The sequence below is a fragment of the Pseudoliparis swirei genome, chromosome 4 (assembly GCF_029220125.1).
Source record: "Pseudoliparis swirei isolate HS2019 ecotype Mariana Trench chromosome 4, NWPU_hadal_v1, whole genome shotgun sequence".
Lineage (NCBI taxonomy): Eukaryota > Metazoa > Chordata > Actinopteri > Perciformes > Liparidae > Pseudoliparis > Pseudoliparis swirei.
This window is the reverse complement of record NC_079391.1, coordinates 31222349-31244463: the sequence shown is the minus strand read 5'-3', so window position 1 is coordinate 31244463 and position 22115 is coordinate 31222349. Positions and strand designations below refer to the sequence as shown.

At 51.5% G+C, this 22115-nt stretch overlaps 2 protein-coding genes across 2 annotated transcripts in view; both read left to right on the top strand.

Annotated features, from left to right (window-relative positions):
* LOC130192343 (very-long-chain 3-oxoacyl-CoA reductase-B-like) overlaps window positions 1–779 on the top strand; it is a 13486-nt gene extending 12707 nt beyond the window's left edge. The window contains exon 11 of the mRNA XM_056412259.1: window positions 36–779. Within this exon, the coding sequence (XP_056268234.1) occupies window positions 36–143 (108 nt within the window). The 3' untranslated portion in view covers window positions 144–779. The remainder of the gene's footprint in view (window positions 1–35) is intronic.
* A 16259-nt stretch (window positions 780–17038) lies between these two features.
* Window positions 17039–21311, top strand: LOC130192345 (very-long-chain 3-oxoacyl-CoA reductase-A-like). Its single transcript, XM_056412260.1, has 5 exons — window positions 17039–17514; window positions 18420–18501; window positions 19747–19812; window positions 19901–20050; window positions 20785–21311. The coding sequence occupies exons 1-5, from the start codon at window positions 17318–17320 to the stop codon at window positions 20797–20799; spliced, it is 510 nt and encodes a 169-aa protein (XP_056268235.1). The 5' UTR covers window positions 17039–17317; the 3' UTR covers window positions 20800–21311.
* The last annotated feature ends 804 nt before the right edge of the window (window positions 21312–22115 follow it).

Below are 22115 nucleotides of genomic sequence, written 5' to 3'. Positions count from 1 at the left end.
TGCCCCCCCCCCAGCTGACGGTGTTTCCTCCACAGGGCTGGGTGACCACGGCGCTGCTACCCGCCGGCGTCCTCAACAGCCACGTGATGGGGGTGTGCCTGTCCCAGCGCGCTCGCTACCTTAAGAAGCAGAAGCAGGGTTAGACGGAGCCGCGCGGGGGGGGGGGGGGGGGGGTGTTGACGACTCCCCCGACTCGCCGCCAATGTGGGACCACGGAGGAGTAACTGTGACAGTTTCAGGGCAACGCCTCGCTCCCCCCCCCCCCCCCCCCTGCGGCGCGATGCCGCATCGTGTGAACGAGAAAAAAACTAAAAACTGCGGGCGATAAAGCGCTCCGTCGCTGAGCGGAGCGCGGAAACACCCAAAATAAATACAAAGAGTCCCCAAAGCATCCATCAGGCAGCGAAACGGGAATAATGGGAAATTAAGCTGCGTGCGTGTGTGTGTGTGCGTGTGTGTGTGGAGTACTTAATGTTTCATTAAGATTTAAAAAGACTTTTTTCTTTTCTTCTCAAATATTGTACGCTTGTTCTCATAAAGTTCGTTGAAGCTTTTTCGTTGTGTGTTTAATTTAACCAAAACTTAATTTCATGCGTGTGGCGGCTTGTAGGCGCCGGCAGGCGGAGAGACTTGAGTTTCATCAAGTTTAAAAAGTTGACCCTCTTTACTAAACTGTTAAAAACTGACTGTGTGTGTGTGTGTGTGTGTCCCCGCTACCCGAACACCAGGAAAACGCTGAATTGCATTTTGTTGTCAATAAACATTCTGATGACGTCGTCGCTCTGCTCGTCTTCTTCCGCCCACTTTGATTTAGATAATAAAAGATTCTGTTACACGTGTTACGCAACATTCCTGGGAACACCTTACCAGGGAACAGGTCACGTTTTAATCCAACTGGATTAAATATATGCTGGGTTCCTACGGTCATGGAAAACCTGGGAAAGTCATGGAATTTTTATAAATGGTTCTTTTCAGGCCTGCAGAGAGAAAATGTTACTCCCAAAAATGTTGGAATAGTCACGTAAATGTTATATTCATATTTAGATGTACACAGAATTATCATCGGTAGTTTAAATATGACATTTTCTCACGAGATAAAAAAATAAAAATGTTTTTAAAGTCGTGGACACCCATTGGTCGACACGTGTATATATCGGTGTGTAGTCGTATATCACATGTACAGGTGTATCTGTACACACACACTTAGTGGCCTGCTTGACCGCCCCCCCCCCCCCCCCCCCCTCTTCAGCCCAACGGGATCCCGGCTCTCTGGGTTTTATTAATACGTTTTTTTCTTTTCTTCCCGATCACAGCCGACTGAAACCACGTCACTCACGGGGCGCCGCAGAGAGCTCGTCGCATGACGTCATAGATTAGGATTATTGTTTTGCACACATATTTTTGTTGGAAACATTTCTCTTTTTTTAAAAAGAAAATCTAAAATAATTTGCATTGAAAGTTCAAAACATTTTACGAGTAAATAACTTTTTTTATTGGTCAAGTATTTAATTGACTCTGGCGTGACGAGACTGTCCCGATAGGAGCGTTCTGGCCGCATCGCACTCGAGCTCACTCGGTTCCTCCATTGACTTCCGCACAAACAAACAAACAACTCAGTTTATTCTGCATCGCCCCCAAAAGATCACATTTGGGAACACGGAGGATTCCAGGTCTGCTTCTCAGGGACGACGTTTCCTCGTGTCCTCAGACCTCCTGACGGAATCACAGCCGGGTCCGTGAGTCAGGGGGCCTCTCTTCGCCCCGTGGGATGAGGGTGGGGGTCGTGGGATGAGGGTGGGGGTGGGTGTCAACGCTGTTGCAGTTGATTATTACCCACGATGCATCTCCACCACCACTCTTATTAATCCCGCTCTACTATCCCTCACATCCCTTCTGTGTGAGTCTCTGCTGCAATGCATTGTGGGGCTTTGTTGCCTCTATGCGTTCGGGAATGAAATGTCACCCTGAGGATCCCGTTTCAGAATAATAATCTGGATTAAATAGTTATCCGGTTTCAGTGTTTCTGTTATCGTGCGGGCCGACTCTACCTGGCGATGAGAGCGGCTTGACGTCGCCAGAGCGTCTGATTTGCAGGAGACTCGACTATAAGACGTTGTCTCTCTCATGCGGTAAAACAACGGCTTCCTGTTTGCATGATTCCATTTGAGAGTTTTGAGTATTCTGTGAAGCGTTTCATATTTTTCTTTTCTACATGCGTCTCTTCTGGAAACATTCATTTGTTTTGATTGATCTGGGTTTATATTAAAGGTCGTCCACCCAAACGGATCCTCCACACATGCTGTCGTCAGAAGGGAAGTCTTATTATTACTATTATATTTCCATATATTTTGTGATATGAGGAAATGTAATCTGCTTCTTCAGGTAAATTACATCTGTTGCCAAATGATTTATTCTGAGTTTGTGTCGTAGAGAGCGATGTTCAGGTGGTGGAGTTAGGACTATAAACGGTTTAAACCGACACGCGCGTATAGTGCGTTACGCTTTTTAAAGAAAAGCTACAAATATTGTGTAAACGCGGCGATCCGAGGAATAATCACTTCCAGTCCAGCGGAGCGTCTGGATGGACGATGCTCTTGGTCTGAAACGCGTCAGCGAGTCGATGTTCAGTCGATGATCCATCCAGACGTCGGACTCCTTTTCTACTGCAGTAAAGTTTGACATGAGATGTAAAAGGAGAACGACCGGGTTTCTTCTGCTTCATGTCCACACACTGATGTACTGCCTGACTCAATGTTCCTTTTTTTTATTTATGTTTCTGCTTTTTTCTTGGGACTCAACTAATAAAGGTGTGACTGCTGTGCTGATCGCGAGTGTCGTGACTTTCTTTTAAACCCAAAGACAACGAGGTCGATAGGTCACTGTCGAGTGAGTATATTTAAAGCTATTAGCATTTAGATGTTTCATTACAGAACATTATTCATGATTTATTTATGATGATTTGTTAACTGAAGAAAAACAGGGTAGTTTTAGAAAGATCTGACGGCCAGGCACCTCGGGGTGACAGTCGACTCTCTGACGGCCAACATCACTGCGACAGCGGGCTCCTGTAGGGCCATACTGCACATCAGGAGAACACGGCCTCTTCTTGCTTTGGTCCTGGTTCTGGTCCAGGCTCTGGTTCTGGTCCAGGCTCTGGTTCTGGTCCAGGCTCTTCCCGGTGGAGTAGCATCCGCTTCACAACATTGGTTCCCGTGCTACAACGGACCGGCCCCGTCTACATCCGAATATTTGGCAATAAATGGCTTCTTGTGACTGTCATTAACCTGATTTGCACTGAATATCTGTTCAAGATGACAACAATAAAGTGCAACCTGTGAAAAACTAAGACAAAAAAGTTCAAATATTTGTCATTAAAGAGTTTTACTGTGTTTTACACTGCATATCTTTTTTAAAACCACAATAACATGAAACCAAAACAAAACGAGTTCAGATATGTGAGTGATCACGTGTTATCATTATTACCTTCGCATTGAAAATGCCGGAAGGTTATGTTTTGATCGCCGTATATTTATTTATTTATTTATTTATTTATTTATTTATTTGCGTGTTATTCGCAAATCTCAAAAAGTATTTAACCGAATCGCATGAAATTTGGTGGGATGATTGTTTATTATCCGGGGACCAGTTGATTAGATTTTGGGATCGATCGGGTCAAAGGTCAAAGGTCAAAGGTCATGAACAGGTCAAAATCTTTCGCAGAACTCAAAAAGTATTGAACCGAATCGCATGAAATTTGGTGGGATGATTGTTTATTATCCGGGGACCAGTTGATTCGATTTTGGGATCGATCGGGTCAAAGGTCAAAGGTCATGAACAGGTCAAAATCTTTCACAGAACTCAAAAAGTATTGAACCGAATCGCATGAAATTTGGTGGGATGATTGTTTATTATCCGGGGACCAGTTGATTCGATTTTGGGATCGATCGGGTCAAAGGTCAAAGGTCATGAACAGGTCAAAATCTTTCACAGAATTCAAAAAGTATTGAACCGAATCGCATGAAATTTGGTGGGATGATTGTTTATTATCCGGGGACCAGTTGACTAGATTTTGGGATCGATCGGGTCAAAGGTCAAGAACAGGTCAAAATGTTCTTGAATCGCATGAAATTTGGTGGGATGATTGGTTATTATCCGGGGACCATTTGATTAGATTTTGGGATCAATCGGGTCAAAGGTCAAGGTCAAGGTCATGGAAAGGTCAAACTCTTTTTTTACCATAGCACAATACATTTTTGTCCAATTGGCATGCAACTAATGCCAAAATGTTCATAATTCAATGCCCAATCTTGTGATATGCGAAGGTATGCGCTCTACCGAGTGCCCATTCTAGTTATAGCTGCAATGAGCTTTTAAAACCGGGGTTGCAGGCTTGATACGGCCACTCTCAATGCTCATTGTTGAGCTTTTATTTTGAAAGGGAACGGCGGAAAAGCCGATCTCGGCCGTCTCGCGCAGCGTAACCCGTGAACGCCGCAACGTAAACATTCACACGGAAGCACAGGCATGTCACTCTTTATGTATCAATGACTCCGTTTAACGTCCGTGTACTTTGTAACGAGAGGGGCGCGTCCCACCGTTTGAGAACCCCTTAGCTAGGCTAACGGAACGGTTAGCTAGCTATCGTAAATCAAAGCACACCGTTTAGTGACGTAGACAGAGCGCTCGCGCGTCAGTGAGCGAGGACGTGTTGGCCGGTGAGTGTCGTTGATTCGAGTCTTCTTCCCCACATAGCATCGACTCCGGGGCGGATCCGTTGGTTCTGTCGCCCTCGGTTCGGCCCGCGCGCACCCGATAAGCCCCGCCCACGGATCGCGGACCGTCAAATGGCGGATTCTCAAATCTAACGCGCCTTTTCCCCGAGTTTACTGCAGGCAGGCAATTAGGCAGCCTATACCGTTAGGACCCATTGTGGGCAATGAAAGGGGGGCGGGGCTTTCCTCTAGAATACAGCGCCAACATTCACGATCGGAGGCCGGAATGTGACGTCGCACCTACGTCACACATCAAAGGCAGGACTTTCTATAAATAAGACTCACACACGAAGCTACTTTATCCAGCGGACTTCAACATATGGTGAATGCTGTCATTCTGTATTTACTAGATCAAAGACAAAAAGGCTTTCTAAGTTCATTTACGAGTGTCTTTTGGCTCCAGACAACACATTAAGGAAGACTTTTTTGCAAATTTCCTTAAAAAAAAGAACTGAATTCAAGAGAAGCAATGAGCGACACTGAATTAGCCGAGTTCAGACCTAGGCAGTTCGTGACATTGGTCATCTATGAGATGCTGCGCAAACTTAATATGTTTGTCTGCAATGAAAACAACCTCGCCTTTCTCAAAAGAATAGTTGACAAAGCGCTGGAGCGATTTGACTACGATGAGGAATTCTGCAAGAATGCTCATAATGTCAAAGACGTCGCCCGGAGACTAGTGGCCCAGATGAGGTTGTTCTATTGTGAGGCGGAGCTTCAGATCATCATCGAGCTCCAGGACCCGATCACCGAGAACTTCATTGCACGTTTGCTGCAGATCGAAACCGGCAAGGTGTTTTATAACAACATGAAGAGGAAGGCCGTCAAGCGATACTTGCTGGCGCTGGCATGTGCCGTATGTCTGTTTGTTACGGGGATGTTTGTTTTCATCTCTTGTGTCTAAGAGCTTTGATAGCCTTAGCACTTAACTCGCAGTCCCCGCCAGTTCCCCGTCGCCGGTTCCCCCCCCGCCGGTTCCCCCCCACCGGTTCCCCATCGCCGGTTCCCCATCGCCGGTTCCCCCCCTCCGGTTCCCCCCCACCGGTTCCCCATCGCCGGTTCCCCATCGCCGGTTCCCCCCCGCCGGTTCCCCCCCACCGGTTCCCCCGATAGTGGCTTTTGTGTCTAAGAGCTTTGATAGCCTTAGCACTTAACCCACAGTCCCCGCCGGTTCCCGTCGCGGTTCCCCATCGCCGGTTCCCCCGGTTCCCCCCCCGCCGGTTCCCCATCGCCGGTTCCCCCGATAGTGGCTTTTGTGTCTAAGAGCTTTGATAGCCTTAGCACTTAACCCGCAGTCCCCGCCGGTTCCCCGTCGCCGGTTCCCCATCGCCGGTTCCCCATCGCCGGTTCCCCATCGCCGGTTCCCATCGCCGGTTCCCCATCGCCGGTTCCCCATTGCCGGTTCCCCATCGCCGGTTCCCCATCGCCGGTTCCCCCCCGCCGGTTCCCCCGATAGTGGCTTTTGTGTCTAAGAGCTTTGATAGCCTTAGCACTTAACCCGCAGTCCCCGCCGGTTCCCCGTCGCCGGTTCCCCATCGCCGGTTCCCCATCGCCGGTTCCCCCCCGCCGGTTCCCCCCCGCCGGTTCCCCCGATAGTGGCTTTTGTGTCTAAGAGCTTTGATAGCCTTAGCACTTAACCCGCAGTCCCCCGGTTCCCGTCGCGGTTCCCCATCGCGGTTCCCCCGCGGTTCCCCATTGCCGGTTCTCCATCGCCGGTTCCCCCGATGCTGGCTTTTGTGTCTAAGAGCTTTGATAGCCTTAGCACTTAACCCGCAGTCCCCGGCGGTTCCCGTCGCGGTTCCCCGTCGCCGGTTCCCCATCGCCGGTTCCCCCCCGCCGGTTGCCCCCCAGTTCCCCCGATAGTGGCTTTTGTGTCGAAGAGCTTTGATAGCCTTAGCATTTAACCTGCAGTTTCCCCGGTTCCCATCGCGGTTCCCGTCGCCGGTTCCCCATCGCGGTTCCCCCGCCGGTTCCCCGCGGTTCCCCGATAGTGGCTTTTGTGTCTAAGAGCTTTGATAGCCTTAGCACTTAACCGCAGTCCCGCGGTTCCCCGTCGCCGGTTCCCCGTCGCCGGTTCCCCATCGCCGGTTCCCCCCCGCCGGTTCCCCCCCACCGGTTCCCCCGATAGTGGCTTTTGTGTCTAAGAGCTTTGATAGCCTTAGCACTTAACCCACAGTCCCGCGGTTCCCGTCGCCGGTTCCCCATCGCCGGTTCCCCATCGCCGGTTCCCCCCCGCCGGTTCCCCCGATAGTGGCTTTTGTGTCTAAGAGCTTTGATAGCCTTAGCACTTAACCCGCAGTCCCCGCCGGTTCCCCGTCGCCGGTTCCCCATCGCCGGTTCCCCATCGCCGGTTCCCCCCCGCCTGTTCCCCATCTTCTTTGGCTCTCTTCGAAGGCAGTCGCATTTTCTCTCCCTCTCCTCCCCATGACCTTCCCTTCCCTGCTTGGCTTCTCTCGTCATGTTTTGTCTTGTTTTATACTTGAGAGACTCTCTCCTCATCGCTCTTCGAACTAAAAACCATGGACCGATCAACTGATCATCTGATCAACTGGTCTCTCAACGCAATTGACACCGTCTTCTCGACGAGAAGCTTGGGTTTGGGGGAACCTGCCCGTCCTGCCGGGACGTTGCAGCTGGTTACACGATGGGCGTGTCGTGTGCCTAGCAGCCTTTCCGTGGAGGACGTAGATGACATCTACCTATTCGAACTATGATTACAGGATTTCTGCTGTTTGGATTTGGCGTTGCCCTGGTTTATCGGAAAATTAAGGAAACGGTGACAGCCGTTAAAAGCCCCTAAGGCTGCCCGACGAAATTGGATCGATTTGAAAATGGGAGGAAAGTGGTGGAATAGCAGGTGCGCAAATTGGATGTAGCTGCTGGCAGACCAAACAATCCCAATCTTATCTGCTTCGGCTCCCTCAACCAGAACGGTGCCTTGGCCAAGGCCGTTACTGGAACAACAACTCCCCTGAAGATCGCTGTAGTGAGAACCTCTCTCATTCCTTCCCCCTATCCACAGACACCTGTGGTTGTTTTCTCCCAGGACCTTTCAAGGCTATCTCCATGGCAACGACCATCTTGCGGACTGAGAACTCTGTCTGTTGTGGCCTGGGGGAGGACGACATACCAGAACACGCACACACGAACTTTCAATAATACTGATTGCATTCACTACCCCCCTCCCCCCATCCCACGCCTTCGCCTGCTTTTTACCCCCAGTGGGACCGGACGGCTGTGGCTGGCGCTGCTGTGTTGGCGCCGGACCGGCTGGCTGCTTGTCGGTGCTGGTTACCTTCTGCCCCCAATGGATGGGCTTAGATCACCCAGTTGTTGGATTACCTCCTCCCCTTCCTACTCGTTGCAAGTCATGTCTAAAATGTATGTGCTTATGTGCTAAGGTGTTTTTTTCCTGCTCCCACACTGTACCCCTCTCGGGGCATAGTCGGGGCGTTGGTGTTTTTTCTCGCCTTCTTCCCTCATGTTATGCTGTAATCTTTCATCCACCCTTTCTTGTAATTTCGATGCTTTTGTACCTGTACTCTGGCAAACGACAAATAAATATATCAAATCAATCAATCGCCGGTTCCCAATCGCCGGTTCCCCCGATAGTGGCTTTTGTGTCTAAGAGCTTTGATAGCCTTAGCACTTAACCCGCAGTCCCCGCCGGTTCCCCGTCGCCGGTTCCCCATCGCCGGTTCCCCATCGCCGGTTCCCCCCCGCCGGTTCCCCCCCGCCGGTTCCCCCGATAGTGGCTTTTGTGTCTAAGAGCTTTGATAGCCTTAGCACTTAACCCGCAGTCCCCGCCGGTTCCCCGTCGCCGGTTCCCCCCCGCCGGTTCCCCCCCGGTTCCCCATGGTTCCCCATCGCGGTTCCCCCGATAGTGGCTTTTGTGTCTAAGAGCTTTGATAGCCTTAGCACTTAACCCGCAGTCCTCGCGGTTCCCGTCGCGGTTCCCGTCGCGGTTCCCGCGCCGGTTCCCCATCGCTGTTCCCCCCCGGTTCCCCGCGGTTCCCCCGATAGTGGCTTTTGTGTCTAAGAGCTTTGATAGCCTTAGCACTTAACCCGCAGTCCCCGCCGGTTCCCCGTCGCCGGTTCCCCGTCGCCGGTTCCCATCGGTTCCCCGCGGTTCCCCGCCGGTTCCCCCGATAGTGGCTTTTGTGTCTAAGAGCTTTGATAGCCTTAGCACTTAACCCACAGTCCCCGCCGGTTCCCCGTCGCCGGTTCCCCATCGCCGGTTCCCCATCGCCGGTTCCCCCCCGCCGGTTCCCCCGATAGTGGCTTTTGTGTCTAAGAGCTTTGATAGCCTTAGCACTTAACCCGCAGTCCCCGCCGGTTCCCCGTCGCCGGTTCCCCATCGCCGGTTCCCCCCCGCCGGTTCCCCCCCCGCCGGTTCCCCATCGCCGGTTCCCCCCCACCTGTTCGCCATCGCCGGTTCCCCATCGCCGGTTCCCCCGATAGTGGCTTTTGTGTCTAAGAGCTTTGATAGCCTTAGCACTTAACCCGCAGTCCCCGCCGGTTCCCCGTCGCCGGTTCCCCATCGCCGGTTCCCCATCCCGGGTTTCCCCATCGCCGGTTCCCCCCCGCCGGTTCCCCCCCGCCGGTTCCCCCGATAGTGGCTTTTGTGTCTAAGAGCTTTGATAGCCTTAGCACTTAACCCACAGTCCCCGCCGGTTCCCCGTCGCCGGTTCCCCATCGCCGGTTCCCCATCGCCGGTTCCCCATTGCCGGTATCTCCCGCCGGTTCCCCATCGCCGGTTCCCCCGATAGTGGCTTTTGTGTCTAAGAGCTTTGATAGCCTTAGCACTTAACCCGCAGTCCCCGCCGGTTCCCCGTCGCCGGTTCCCCATCGCCGGTTCCCCATCGCCGGTTCCCCATCGCCGGTTCCCCATCGCCGGTTCCCCCCCGCCGGTTCCCCATCGCCGGTTCCCCATCGCCGGTTCCCCCCCGCCGGTTCCCCCCCGCCGGTTCCCCCGATAGTGGCTTTTGTGTCTAAGAGCTTTGATAGCCTTAGCACTTAACCCGCAGTCCCCACCGGTTCCCCGTCGCCGGTTCCCCATCGCCGGTTCCCCATCGCGGTTCCCCGTTCCCCGATAGTGGCTTTTGTGTCTATCGCCGGTTCCCCCCGGTTCCCGTTCCCCATCGCCGGTTCCCCATCGCCGGTTCCCCCGATAGTGGCTTTTGTGTCTAAGAGCTTTGATAGCCTTAGCACTTAACCCGCAGTCCCCGCCGGTTCCCCGTCGCCGGTTCCCCATCGCCGGTTCCCCGCCGGTTCCCCGATAGTGGCTTCTTCTTTGTCTTGATTGATTAGCACTTTTACCCTTTTCCCCCGCGGTTCCCGTCACTGTGTTCCGGTCCGCCGGTTCCCCATCGCGGTTCCCCTCACGGTTCCCCCGATAGTGGCTTTTGTGTCTAAGAGCTTTGATAGCCTTAGCACTTAACCCACAGTCCCGCGGTTCCCGTCGCGGTTCCCCATCGCGGTTCCCCTTCCCCCCGCGGTTCCCCGATAGTGGCTTTTGTGTCTAAGAGCTTTGATAGCCTTAGCATCCGGTTCCCGTCGCGGTTCCCCATCGCCGGTTCCCCATCGGTTCCCCCGCCTGTTCCCATCTTCTTGGACATGATCCAGTTGTTGTTTATTACCCCCCTTCTCACCTACTCGCTGTGTCAATGTCTCAATGTATGTGCTTATGTTTAAAGGTGTTTTTTCCCGTTCCCCACACTGTACCTCTCGGGGCATCGGTCAGGCGTTGGTTTTTTCGCCTGCCGGTTCCCCATCGCGGTTCCCCTTCCCCGATAGTGGCTTTCTTTGATAGCCTTAGCACTTAAGTTCCCGTCGCGGTTCCCGTCGCTTCCCGTCGCCGGTTCCCATCGCGGTTCCCCGGTTCCCCCCGGTTCCCCGATAGTGGCCTTTGTGGCTAAGAGCTTTGATAGCCTTAGCACTTAACCTTAGCACTTAACCCAAAAAATTTTTACAAATAAAAATACAAATTACAATTGTTTAATTTTTTACATTTTTTACTCTCTCACTCCTTCACTCCCTCCCTCACTCCTTCACTCCCTCACTCCTTCACTCCCTCCCTCACTCCTTCACTCCCTCCCTCACTCCTTCACTCCCTCCCTCACTCCTTCACTCCTCCCTCACTCCTTCACTCCCTCCCTCACTCCTTCACTCTCACTCCTTCACTCCCTCCTCACTCCCTCCCTCCCTCACTCCTTCACTCCCTCACTCTCTCACTCCTTCACTCCCTCCCTCCCTCACTCCTTCACTCCCTCCCTCACTCTCTCACTCCTTCACTCCCTCCCTCACTCCTTCACTCCCTCCCTCCCTCACTCCTTCACTCTCTCACTCCTTCACTCCCTCCCTCACTCCTTCACTCCCTCCCTCACTCCTTCACTCCCTCACTCTCTCACTCCTTCACTCACTCCCTCACTCTCTCACTCCTTCACTCCCTCCCTCACTCCTTCACTCCTCTCACTCACTCCTTCACTCCCTCCCTCACTCTCTCACTCCTTCACTCCCTCCTCACTCCTTCACTCCCTCCCTCCCTCACTCCTTCACTCCCTCACTCTCTCACTCCTTCACTCACTCCCTGCTGGTCATCGTTACAGGAGCGCTCCGTGTTTACCTGTGACGGCTCGTTTCAGTCTATCTATCTATCTATCTGCAACAAGGTAACCATGACGACAAGCACCACCCCCTAGCCACCTGCAAGCAATGTGCACAGGTAGAGGTACAGGACCAGCATGCACCTGGGTCACATGTAGGAGGAGGCAGGTACAGGACCAGCATGCACCTGGGTTATATGTAGGAGGTGAGGTACAGGACCAGCATGCACCTGGGTTATATGGAGAGGCACTCACACACACTCTCCCTCACACACACACTCTCTCTCCCTCACACACACACACTCTCTCTCCCTCACACACACACTCTCCCTCACTCACACACACTCTCACTCACACACACTCTCTCTCACTCACACACTCTCTCTCCCTCACACACACTCTCTCTCACTCATACACACTCTCACTCACACACACTCTCTCTCACTCACACACACTCTCTCTCACTTACACACACTCTCTCCACTCTCACACACTCTCTCTCACTTAGACACACTCTCTCACTCTCTCACTACTCTCACACACCCTCTCACTCACTCACACACTCTCTCTCTCACTCACTCACACACACACTCTCTCTCACTCACACACACTCTCTCTCTCACTCACACACACACTCTCACTCACACACTCTCTCACTCACACGCACACTCTCACTCACACACACTCTCTCACTCACACTCTCTCACACACACACTCTCTCTCTCACACACTCTCACTCACACACACTCTCTCACTCACACACACTCTCTCTCACTCACACACTCTCCCTCACTCACACACACTCTCTCTCACTCACACACTCTCTCTCACTCACACACACTCTCTCTCACTCACACACACTCTCTCACTCACACACACTCTCACACACACACTCACTCTCACTCACACACACTCTCTCACTCACTCACACACACTCTCACTCACACACACCTCTCTCACTCACACACTCTCCTCCACACACACCTCTCCTCACTCACACACCTCTCTCACTCACACACCTCTCTCACTCACACACTCTCTCTCACTCCACACACACTCTCACTCACACACTCTCTCTCTCACACACACACACTCTCTCTCACTCACACACTCTCACTCACACACTCTCTCACTCACCCACTCACTCTCTCACCACACACACTCTCTCACTCACACTCTCTCACACACACACTCCTCACTCACACACACTCTCACTCACACCTCTCCTCTTACACACTCTCTCTCACTCACACACACTCTCACTCACACACACTCTCTCTCACTCACACACACTCTCTCTCACTCACACACTCTCTCTCACTCACACACACTCTCTCTCACTCACACACTCTCTCTCACACACACTCTCTCTCCCTCACACACACTCTCTCTCCCTCACACACACTCTCTCCCTCACACACACTCTCTCTCACACACACTCTCTCTCACACACTCTCTCTCCCTCACACACTCTCTCTCACTCACACACTCTCTCTCACTCACACACACTCTCTCTCACTCACACACACACTCTCACTCTCACTCACACACACTCTCTCTCACTCACACACACTCTCTCACTCACACACACACTCTCACTCTCACTCACACACACTCTCACTCACACACACTCTCTCTCACTCACACACACTCTCTCTCACTCACACACACTCTCTCTCACTCACACACACTCTCTCTCACTCTCCCTCACACTCTCACTCTCCCTCACACTCACACTCTCTCTCACTCTCTCTCAGCGTGAGAGGACGTGTGATTGCGGAGCAGAGGAGCATTGTTGGTTTAAAGGTGGTTTTTTCCACGTTAAAGAGTGACTGGGTCTCCAGGTATGTTTGTTGTGAGTGTCTGTGAGTTCACGGAGGGTTTTGTTTGTGTGTCTGTGTGCGCGTTAGCGGCGTGCGGCTAGCAGGGAGCTAACCGGCGGGCTAACGGGGAGCTAGCGGGGAGCTAGAGTCATGGAGGACTTGAGCTTCCTCACGCGGGCACACGGGATTAGAGTGGCGCCCAGTTTCCCGTGCTCGGAGGAGGAGGTGGGGCTGGCAGTGGGCGACGTGGTCGGCGACGGCTGCGTGAGGTCCGCTGCCCGTATGAACGGAGCGGTGGTGCTGTTCTTAGACAGCGTGACAAAGGTGAACGAGGTGGTGGTGTCGGGGGTGGTCATCAGAGGCATGTATGTGCCGGTGGCGCCGCTGGCCACACCGTCGGTCAGGGTCACCGTGGCCAACGTGCCTCCTTTTATCAAAGAGGAGGTGATTTTGAAGGAGCTGGTGAAGCACGGGAAGGTGGTGTCCCGGCTGAAGAAGATCCCCTCAGGGTGGAAGTCCTCCCGGATGAGGCACGTGTGGTCCCACCGGAGGCATCTCTCATGATCCTGAACAACAGGGGAGAAGAGCTCCGCCTCCGGGTGTTTATCAGGGTGGAGAGCTCCGCCTCCGGGTGTTCATCAGGGTGGAGAGCTCCGCCTCCGGGTGTTCATCAGGGTGGCCGGGCACAACTACCCCATCTACATCTCCTCAGGGAACGGGAAGTGCTTCATCTGCGGGGAGAGGGGCACATAGCCAGGGACTGCCACCGGTGGAGAGCTGCTGAGCAGAACACCAGCAGGGCGGCTCCTCGGGGGCGGAGCCAGGGGGGGGCGGAGGGCACGGGGGGTGCACAGCAGGGGGGGGAGGGGGGGCAACCAGGGACTGCAGGTACCCAGAGGGGGGAGGAGAGGCAGCAGGCAGAGGCGGGGGGTGCCCAGCAGGTTGTGGAGGAGGAAGAGGAGGGGGGCACTGGTCCAGTCCAGCAAGGTGAGGAGGGAGAGGGGGAGGCGGTCACAGGCCAGCAGGGTGAGGAGGTAGAGGAGGAGGAGAGGAGAGAGGAGGGAGGGGCTGGTGCTGAACAGCAGGTTGAGGAAGAAAGGGGAGAAGGGGGCGGAGCTGGTACAGTCCAGCTGGGTGAGGAAGAGGAAGAAGAGGGTGGGGCTGGGGCTGAGGTGGCCCAACAAAGTGGAGAGGTAGAAAAGGGTGAGTCAGAGGAAGAGAGGGGGGCAGGTGCCAGGGAGGTGGTGCTGTCGGACAGCGAGGTGGACATGGAGGAGGAGGAGGAGGAGGAGCCTCAGAGCCCCCCGGCTAAAGAGGAAGAGGAGGGAGGAAGGAGAAAACCCACAGGCAAAGAAGGTGACGGCGGGCAGACGGAGGTCGAGGAGGAGAGGGGCGGAGCCAGAGTCCAGCTCTGAGGAGGAATCTACTCCTCTTCCTCACTACAGTGTGGAGGAGTTGAAATACTTCCTCCGCAAGACGAAGCAGATGTGGCATGTCCAGGTGAAGGACGACTTCTGCCAGGACAGGTTCTTCCTCTCTGCCACCTTCCTCACGATGAAGACGAGAGAGGAGCCTTCACTCCACAGGAGTTCTTCAGGTTGAAGAAGATCCTGTGCGACCTCAGGAAGACGCTGCTGGTGGAGGACGAGGAGAAGAGGGCGAGAGGCGAGGGCGACTGAGGGCCTCAGGGAGCAGCTTTTGTTTTTTGTTATAAAAGAACTTGAGCACCATGAACAATTTTCTTTTTCAGGATTGGTGCTGCAGTTAAAAAGATTTGTGTTGATTGCAATTTGGTTTATGTGGTGCACAGTTCGAAATAAAGTTTTTTCAAAAATCAAAAAAAAATCTCTCACTCACACTCTCACACACTCTCTCTCTCACTCACACACACACTCTCTCTCACTCACACTCTCTCACTCACACTCTCACACACTCTCTCTCACTCACACACACACTCTCTCTCACTCACACTCTCTCACTCACACTCTCACACACTCTCTCTCACTCACACTCTCTCACTCACACACAATCTCTCACTCACTCTCTCTCACTCACACACACACTCTCTCACTCACACACACACTCTCTCTCACTCACTCTCTCATTCACACACTCACTCTCTCACTCACACACACTCTCTCACTCACACTCTCACTCACAAACACTCACTCTCACTCACACACTCTCTCACTCTCTCTCTCACTCACACACACTCTCTCACTCACTCTCTCTCTCACTCACACACACACTCTCTCACTCACACTCTCTCACTCACACACTCACTCTCTCTCTCTCACTCACAAACACTCACTCTCACTCACACACTCACTCTCTCTCTCTCACTCACACACTCACTCTCTCTCTCTCACTCACAAACACTCACTCTCACTCACAAACACTCACTCTCACTCACACACTCTCTCACTCTCTCTCTCACTCACACACACACTCTCTCTCACTCACACTCTCTCACTCACACACTCACTCTCTCTCTCACTCACAAACACTCACTCTCACTCACACACTCACTCTCTCTCACTCACTCTCTCTCTCACTCACACACACTCTCTCACTCACTCTCTCTCTCACTCACACTCTCTCACTCACACACTCACTCTCTCTCACTCACAAACACTCACTCTCACTCACACTCTCTCACTCACACACTCACTCTCTCTCTCACTCACAAACACTCACTCTCACTCACACACACTCTCTCTCTCTCACTCACACACACTCTCTCTCACTCACACTCTCTCAATCACACACTCACTCTCTCTCTCTCACTCACACACTCACTCTCTCTCACTCACTCACACTCTCACTTACTCCCTTACTCACACACGCACACAGACTCACTCACTCTCTCTCACTCACACTCACTCACACACTCTCACACACACACTCTCACACACACACACTCTCTCTCTCACACGCACACAGACTCACTCACTCTCTCACTCACACTCACTCACACTCTCACACACACTCACTCTCACACACACTCACTCTCACTCACACACTCACTCACACTCACTCACACTCACACACACTCACTCTCACTCTCACACACTCACTCTCACTCACACACACTCACTCTCACTCACACACACACTCACTCTCACTCACACACACACTCTCACTCACTCTCACTCTCACTCACACTCTCTCACTCCCTTACTCACACACGCACATAGACTCACTCACTTTCTCTCACTCACTCTCACTCACACAAACACACACACACTCTCACTCACTCACACTCTCTCACTTACTCTCTTACTCTAACACACTCACACACGCACACACACTCACACGACTGCACACCCTGTGTGTGTATGTGACAAATAAAACATCTTGAATCTTGAATCTTGAAACTCTCACACTCTCTCTCACTCACACACACTCTCTCTCACTCTCACACACACACTCACTCTCACTCTCACACTTTTACAAAGGCGGATGTAAACTTCCACAAACACACATTTATTAACTTTGTTTTTCTCTCTCTTTTCTCCAGATGACGCGTCTCGTTTTACCTCGAATGGTGGAACGGTAAGTTGTGTGTGTGGGAAAAAGTATTATTGTGACGTTGATTTAAAGCATCCGTTGGTAGTAGAATAAATGTGATATTATCAGATCAGCTTCCTCTAGTTTAGATTAAATACTATATGAGAGCCAAATGTTTAAATATGGATCTTTCCCAATAGCTACCTCCTCTTCCATTGAAAGTACCGCATCTGGTATCTCTGCTGGGATTGGCTTTCAGTGTTTGCGGCCCGCCCCCTTTTCTCTTCGTGCTTTGTCTAAATCAGGGGTGTCCAAAGTCCGGCCCGCGGTCAGATTTCATACGGCCCGCGACATCGGTCATATAATGTGTTATTTGTGGCCCGCCAGATCTGTCAGAATAAATAAATCATAAAAACTTGAAAGACGTAATTCCTCCTTTCTAATGTCTCTGTATCCGTGGCGTGAACCCTTCTCGAAACCTATTTGCCATGGCGACGGCAAAAAAAAAGGAGAAAAGTTGACAGTGAGGGCCGCCGCTTTCAGGAGCGGTGGGAATTACTAGTGTTTCCCCTCCCATGAGAACAGGGTGGGGGTCCGCCCCACTGACATGTTCTCTATAGCGCCAGGTTACAACAGAAGTAATGTCAGGTTGTTTTATTCAACTAAACGGTCGTATATTATTGATCGTATCGACACAGCGGCATGTCATTTCTGTCTCTACGTGGTGGCGTTCACACTTCTCCTGGCTCTCGGTATCGCGGCGGAGCTCCGCCCCCATGCGCACAGACAGGTGAGCACAGACAGGTGAGCGCGCTCCAACCAGTCGGCAGAGAGCGTCCAATATGTCGCGGAAACAGCAACCCGACACCTCTGCGTTCCCACGGTGGTGAAGACACGTCGTCTCGGAGTCGCTCTCTGCTCCGGGTTCAAGAGCAGAGACGAGGTGGGGCGCGAGTCATTAATAAATAAAGAGCGAAATGCCTGTCGTCGACTTTCGTGTAAATGTGTACGTTACGACGTTAACCGGTTACGCTGCGCATGCGCGACGGACGAGATTCTTGGCGACTTGCCAGGTGTTACCTGCTGTTGCCCTTCAAAACAAGAGCTCAACATTGAGCTTTATGGAGAGTGGCCGTATCAAGCCTGCAACCCCGTTTTAAAAATAGGTGAAGTGGAAAGCCCATTTTATCACACATAGAAAAAAACGGAATGACTCAGACATATCTGCACTTGTTTTGTTTTTCAAAGGTTGCGCGTTATTGTTATTTTGAAAAGATATGCAGTGTCACTAACACTCAGTAAACTCTTTATGCCCAAATATTTGATCTTATTTTGTTTCATTTTTCACAGGTTGCACTTTATTGATATTATCTTGAAAAGGTATTCAGTGCAAAACAGGTTAATTGCAACGTTATGTAACTCATAGAAATGTAAGGTATTCTATATACAGCTTTTTCATTGTTATCTGACTGAATGAAAGGCAGATTTGGTTATATTATATGTGGTTACATTGTCATTTAAAAAATAAAAGTAATTGTGACAGTAAAAATACATTGTTTTATAACAGTGTATTTTCATGTAATTTTTGTGGTTTAAAAAATGTCTAAAGGAACTATTGGCCCCCGGGCATCTTTACTTTATCACAATTGGCCCTAGTTGCAAAAAGTTTGGACACCCCTGGTCTAAATGATCCTCCGCTTGTCTTCCAGGAAGAAGGGCGCCATCCTCAACATCTCCTCCGCCAGCGGGATGTACCCCGTCCCCCTGCTCACCGTCTACTCCGCCTCCAAGGTAACGGCAGCACGTGCCGCTTGACCTTTTGACCTGGTGGTGTGTTGTCCCGGTTTTTTAAACGCATCCCGGCATCGTAAACCCGAGAGTGTGTGTGAGTGTGACATTGTTACATCATGACATCGTAACTTTGTTACATCATGACATCGTAACTTTGTTACATCGTTATTTTGTTACATCATGACATCGTAACATTGTTACTTTGTTACATTCTTACATCATGACATCGTAACATTGTTACATCGTTACATTCTTACATCATCACATCATTACTTTGTTACATCGTTAAATCATGACATTGTAACTTTGTTACTTTGTTACATTGTTACATCATCACGTCGTTACTTTGTTACATCGTTACTTTGTTACATCAGCACATCGTTACTTTGTTACATTGTTACATCGTTACTTTGTTACAACGCGATATCGACAAATGCCTCAAAGATCTCTAATTTCTGAACAGCTGAGGAGCGGTGACTTCACCTCCCTCCCTGTGTGCTCCACCCTTCCTTTCATCCGGAGCCGGTCCTCCACGTCGCGTTGCCTCGGCCTGATATTCCGTCTCCTAGCAACCAGATGCAACAAAAGCATCTCCAAGCAGAACACAAATAATCCCCAAAATAGCCCAACAATGAAGCCGTATTTATAGAGCGGTGCAATCTGGAGATATGTCATTTGGCCCCGCCCCCCCACCGTCAACGGCAATAACAGTTCCATCTCGCACCCAATGAGCTCATCGTTATCACCGCGGGAGGAACTCCTTCACCACGACGGCCTCGCCGCACGCCGTTTAGATCCGGCTTCACGCGGGGGAGGGGGAGGGGGGGTTTCAATAACGTGTTCAAAGAAGAATTCAGTAGAATTCTGGGTAATATGCATGTTGATGTCGTCTAATAAAGGGCGTTAAAAAGGGCAATCTATGCCTCTCTCGTGTGTGTGTGTGTGTGTGACTGTGTGACCAGGTGTCAGCGATGAGAGTAAAAAGAAAAAAGAGTGCGTCCCAAATCCATCAAGAGTGAATCTTCCATTTTAATGTCCAATTTAACGACCGCCTCACTTCATTACACTCGCCGTTACCACGGCGAGCGCCTCGTGCTCCACGTGGTCGTTCCTCTTCACTTGTTTTTTTTGGACTGCGGATTTTGTACTCTGGGAATAGAAATGCCGTTTTTTATTGAACTAACTTTAGTTTTGGCCTTAACGACCTTCCTCCCCCCCCCTTAATTTATTTTGTATTTAATGCAGGCGTTTGTGGACTTCTTCTCCCGAGGACTGCACGCCGAGTACAAGAGCAAAGGCGTCATCGTGCAGGTGAGCGACCCGACCGGCCGCTTCACCGCGGTGGTTTGAAAATAAATAAAATGCAATTGTTCATTTCTCCGTCTTCTCCTTCTTTCAGAGAGTTCTTCCGTTTTTCGTCGCCACCAAACTGAGTAAAATCCGCCGCGCCACGCTGGACAAGCCGAGCCCGGAGCGCTACGTGTCGGCCGAGCTGAACACCGTGGGCCTGCAGAGCCAGACCAACGGATACCTGCCCCACGCCGTCATGGTAAGTCTGGGTATGTAACGCCAGAACGGGGGGAGAGAGAGAGAGAGGGGTAGAGGTAGGTAGAGAGAGGTAGATAGAGAGAGAGGGGTAGAGGTAGGTAGAGAGAGGTAGATAGAGGTAGAAAGAGAGGGAGTGAGAGAGAGAGGGAGTGAGAGAGAGGGGTGGAGGTAGGTAGAAAGAGAGAGAGAGCGTGAGGTAGAGAGAGAGGTAGAGAGAGGGAGAGAGAGAGGTAGAGGTAGGGAGAGAGAGGTAGAGGTAGGTAGAGAGAGAGAGAGAGAGCGTGAGGTAGAGAGAGAGAGGTGTAGAGGTAGGTAGAGAGAGAGAGAGAGCGTGAGGTAGAGAGAGAGGTAGAGAGAGAGGGGTAGAGAGAGAGAGGGGTAGAGGTAGGTAGAGAGAGAGAGAGAGCGTGAGGTAGAGAGAGAGGTAGAGAGAGAGGGAGAGAGAGGGGTGAGGTAGAGGAGAGAGAGGCGTGGTGAGAGCGCGAGGTAGAGGTAGGTGGAGAGGGAGAGAGAGGGAGAGGGAGAGGGAGAGAGAGAGAGAGAGAGAGAGAGAGGGAGAGAGAGAGAGGGAGAGGGAGAGAGAGAGAGAGTGCGAGGTAGAGGGAGAGAGAAAGAGGTAGAGAGAGAGAAGCAGTTTGGCCGCCTCCCACTTCTAATCCACCAGGCCCTAAATTGGGCTGCAATCTGTAAACGTAAATAATAATAAGAGATCGTCTTGCAATGTGATCGGGCCAGGACCAGCTGTGTTGACGACTCCCCCGACTCGCCGCCAATGTGGGACCACGGAGGAGTAACTGTGACAGTTTCAGGGCAACGCCTCGCTCCCCCCCCCCCCCCCCTGCGGCGCGATGCCGCATCTGGCCGCCGCCGCATTGTGTGAACGAGAAAAAAAAACTAAAAACTGCGGGCGATAAAGCGCTCCGTCAACGAGCGGAGCGCGGAAACACCCAAAATAAATACAAAGAGTCCCCAAAGCATCCATCAGGTGGCGAAACGGGAATAATGGGAAATTAAGCTGCGTGCGTGTGTGTGTGTGCGTGTGTGTGTGGAGCACTTTATGTTTCATTAAGATTTAAAAATACTTTTTTCTTTTCTTCTCTAATATTGTACGCTTGTTCTCATAAAGTTCGTTGAAGCGTTGCTTTTTCGTCTTAACGTTTTCTCTTGTGTGTGTGTGTGTGTGTGTGTGTCCCCGCTACCCGAACACCAGGAAAACGCTGAATTGCATTTTGTTGTCAATAAACATTCTGATGACATCGTCACTCTGCTCGTCTTCTTCCGCCCACTTTGATTTAGATAATAAAAGATTCTGTTACAAGTGTTACGCAACATTCCTGGGAAGGCTTTATAAGGGAACGGGTCACGTTTTAATCCAACTGGATTAAATATATTCTGGGTTCCTCCGGTCATGGAAAACCTGGGAAAGTCATGGAATTTTTATAAATGGTTCTTTTCAGGCCTGCAGGGAGAAAATGTTACTCCCAAAAATGTTGGAATAGTCACGTAAATGTTATATTCACATGTAGATGTACACAGAATTATCATCGGTAGTTTAAATATGACATTTTCTCACTTGAGATAAAAAAAAAAAAAATGTGGTTGTGGAAATGTGGTTTTAAAGTCGTGGACACCCATTGGTCGACACGTGTATATATCGGTGTGTAGTCGTATATCACATGTACAGGTGTATTCTGTACACACACACACCCTGAGTGGCCTGCTTAACCCCCCCCCCTGAGCGTTTTCCGCCACTCTTCGTCATGTTCACAGCCCATGCTAATGCGCCGCCGCCCTCAAACGCATCGCCAGGCCGGTTCCCATGCCAACGGTTGTTCTGGGAGATAATTCCGGTGCACCGGTATGGAAGCTGCGGAAGTGTGTCATCGCCGAGCGTGTGGGAGAGAGGAGCTGTGTGTGTGTGTGTGTGTGTGTGGAAGAAAGGAGTGGGCGTGAGGATGAGATGTATATAAGAGGAGCTCAGCGTCGCTCTCTGATTTCACAGCAGAGATCCAGAGCGACGGCGTGCGGCAGCAACGGGATCTCTCAAATCACGTCTCATCAAGTAG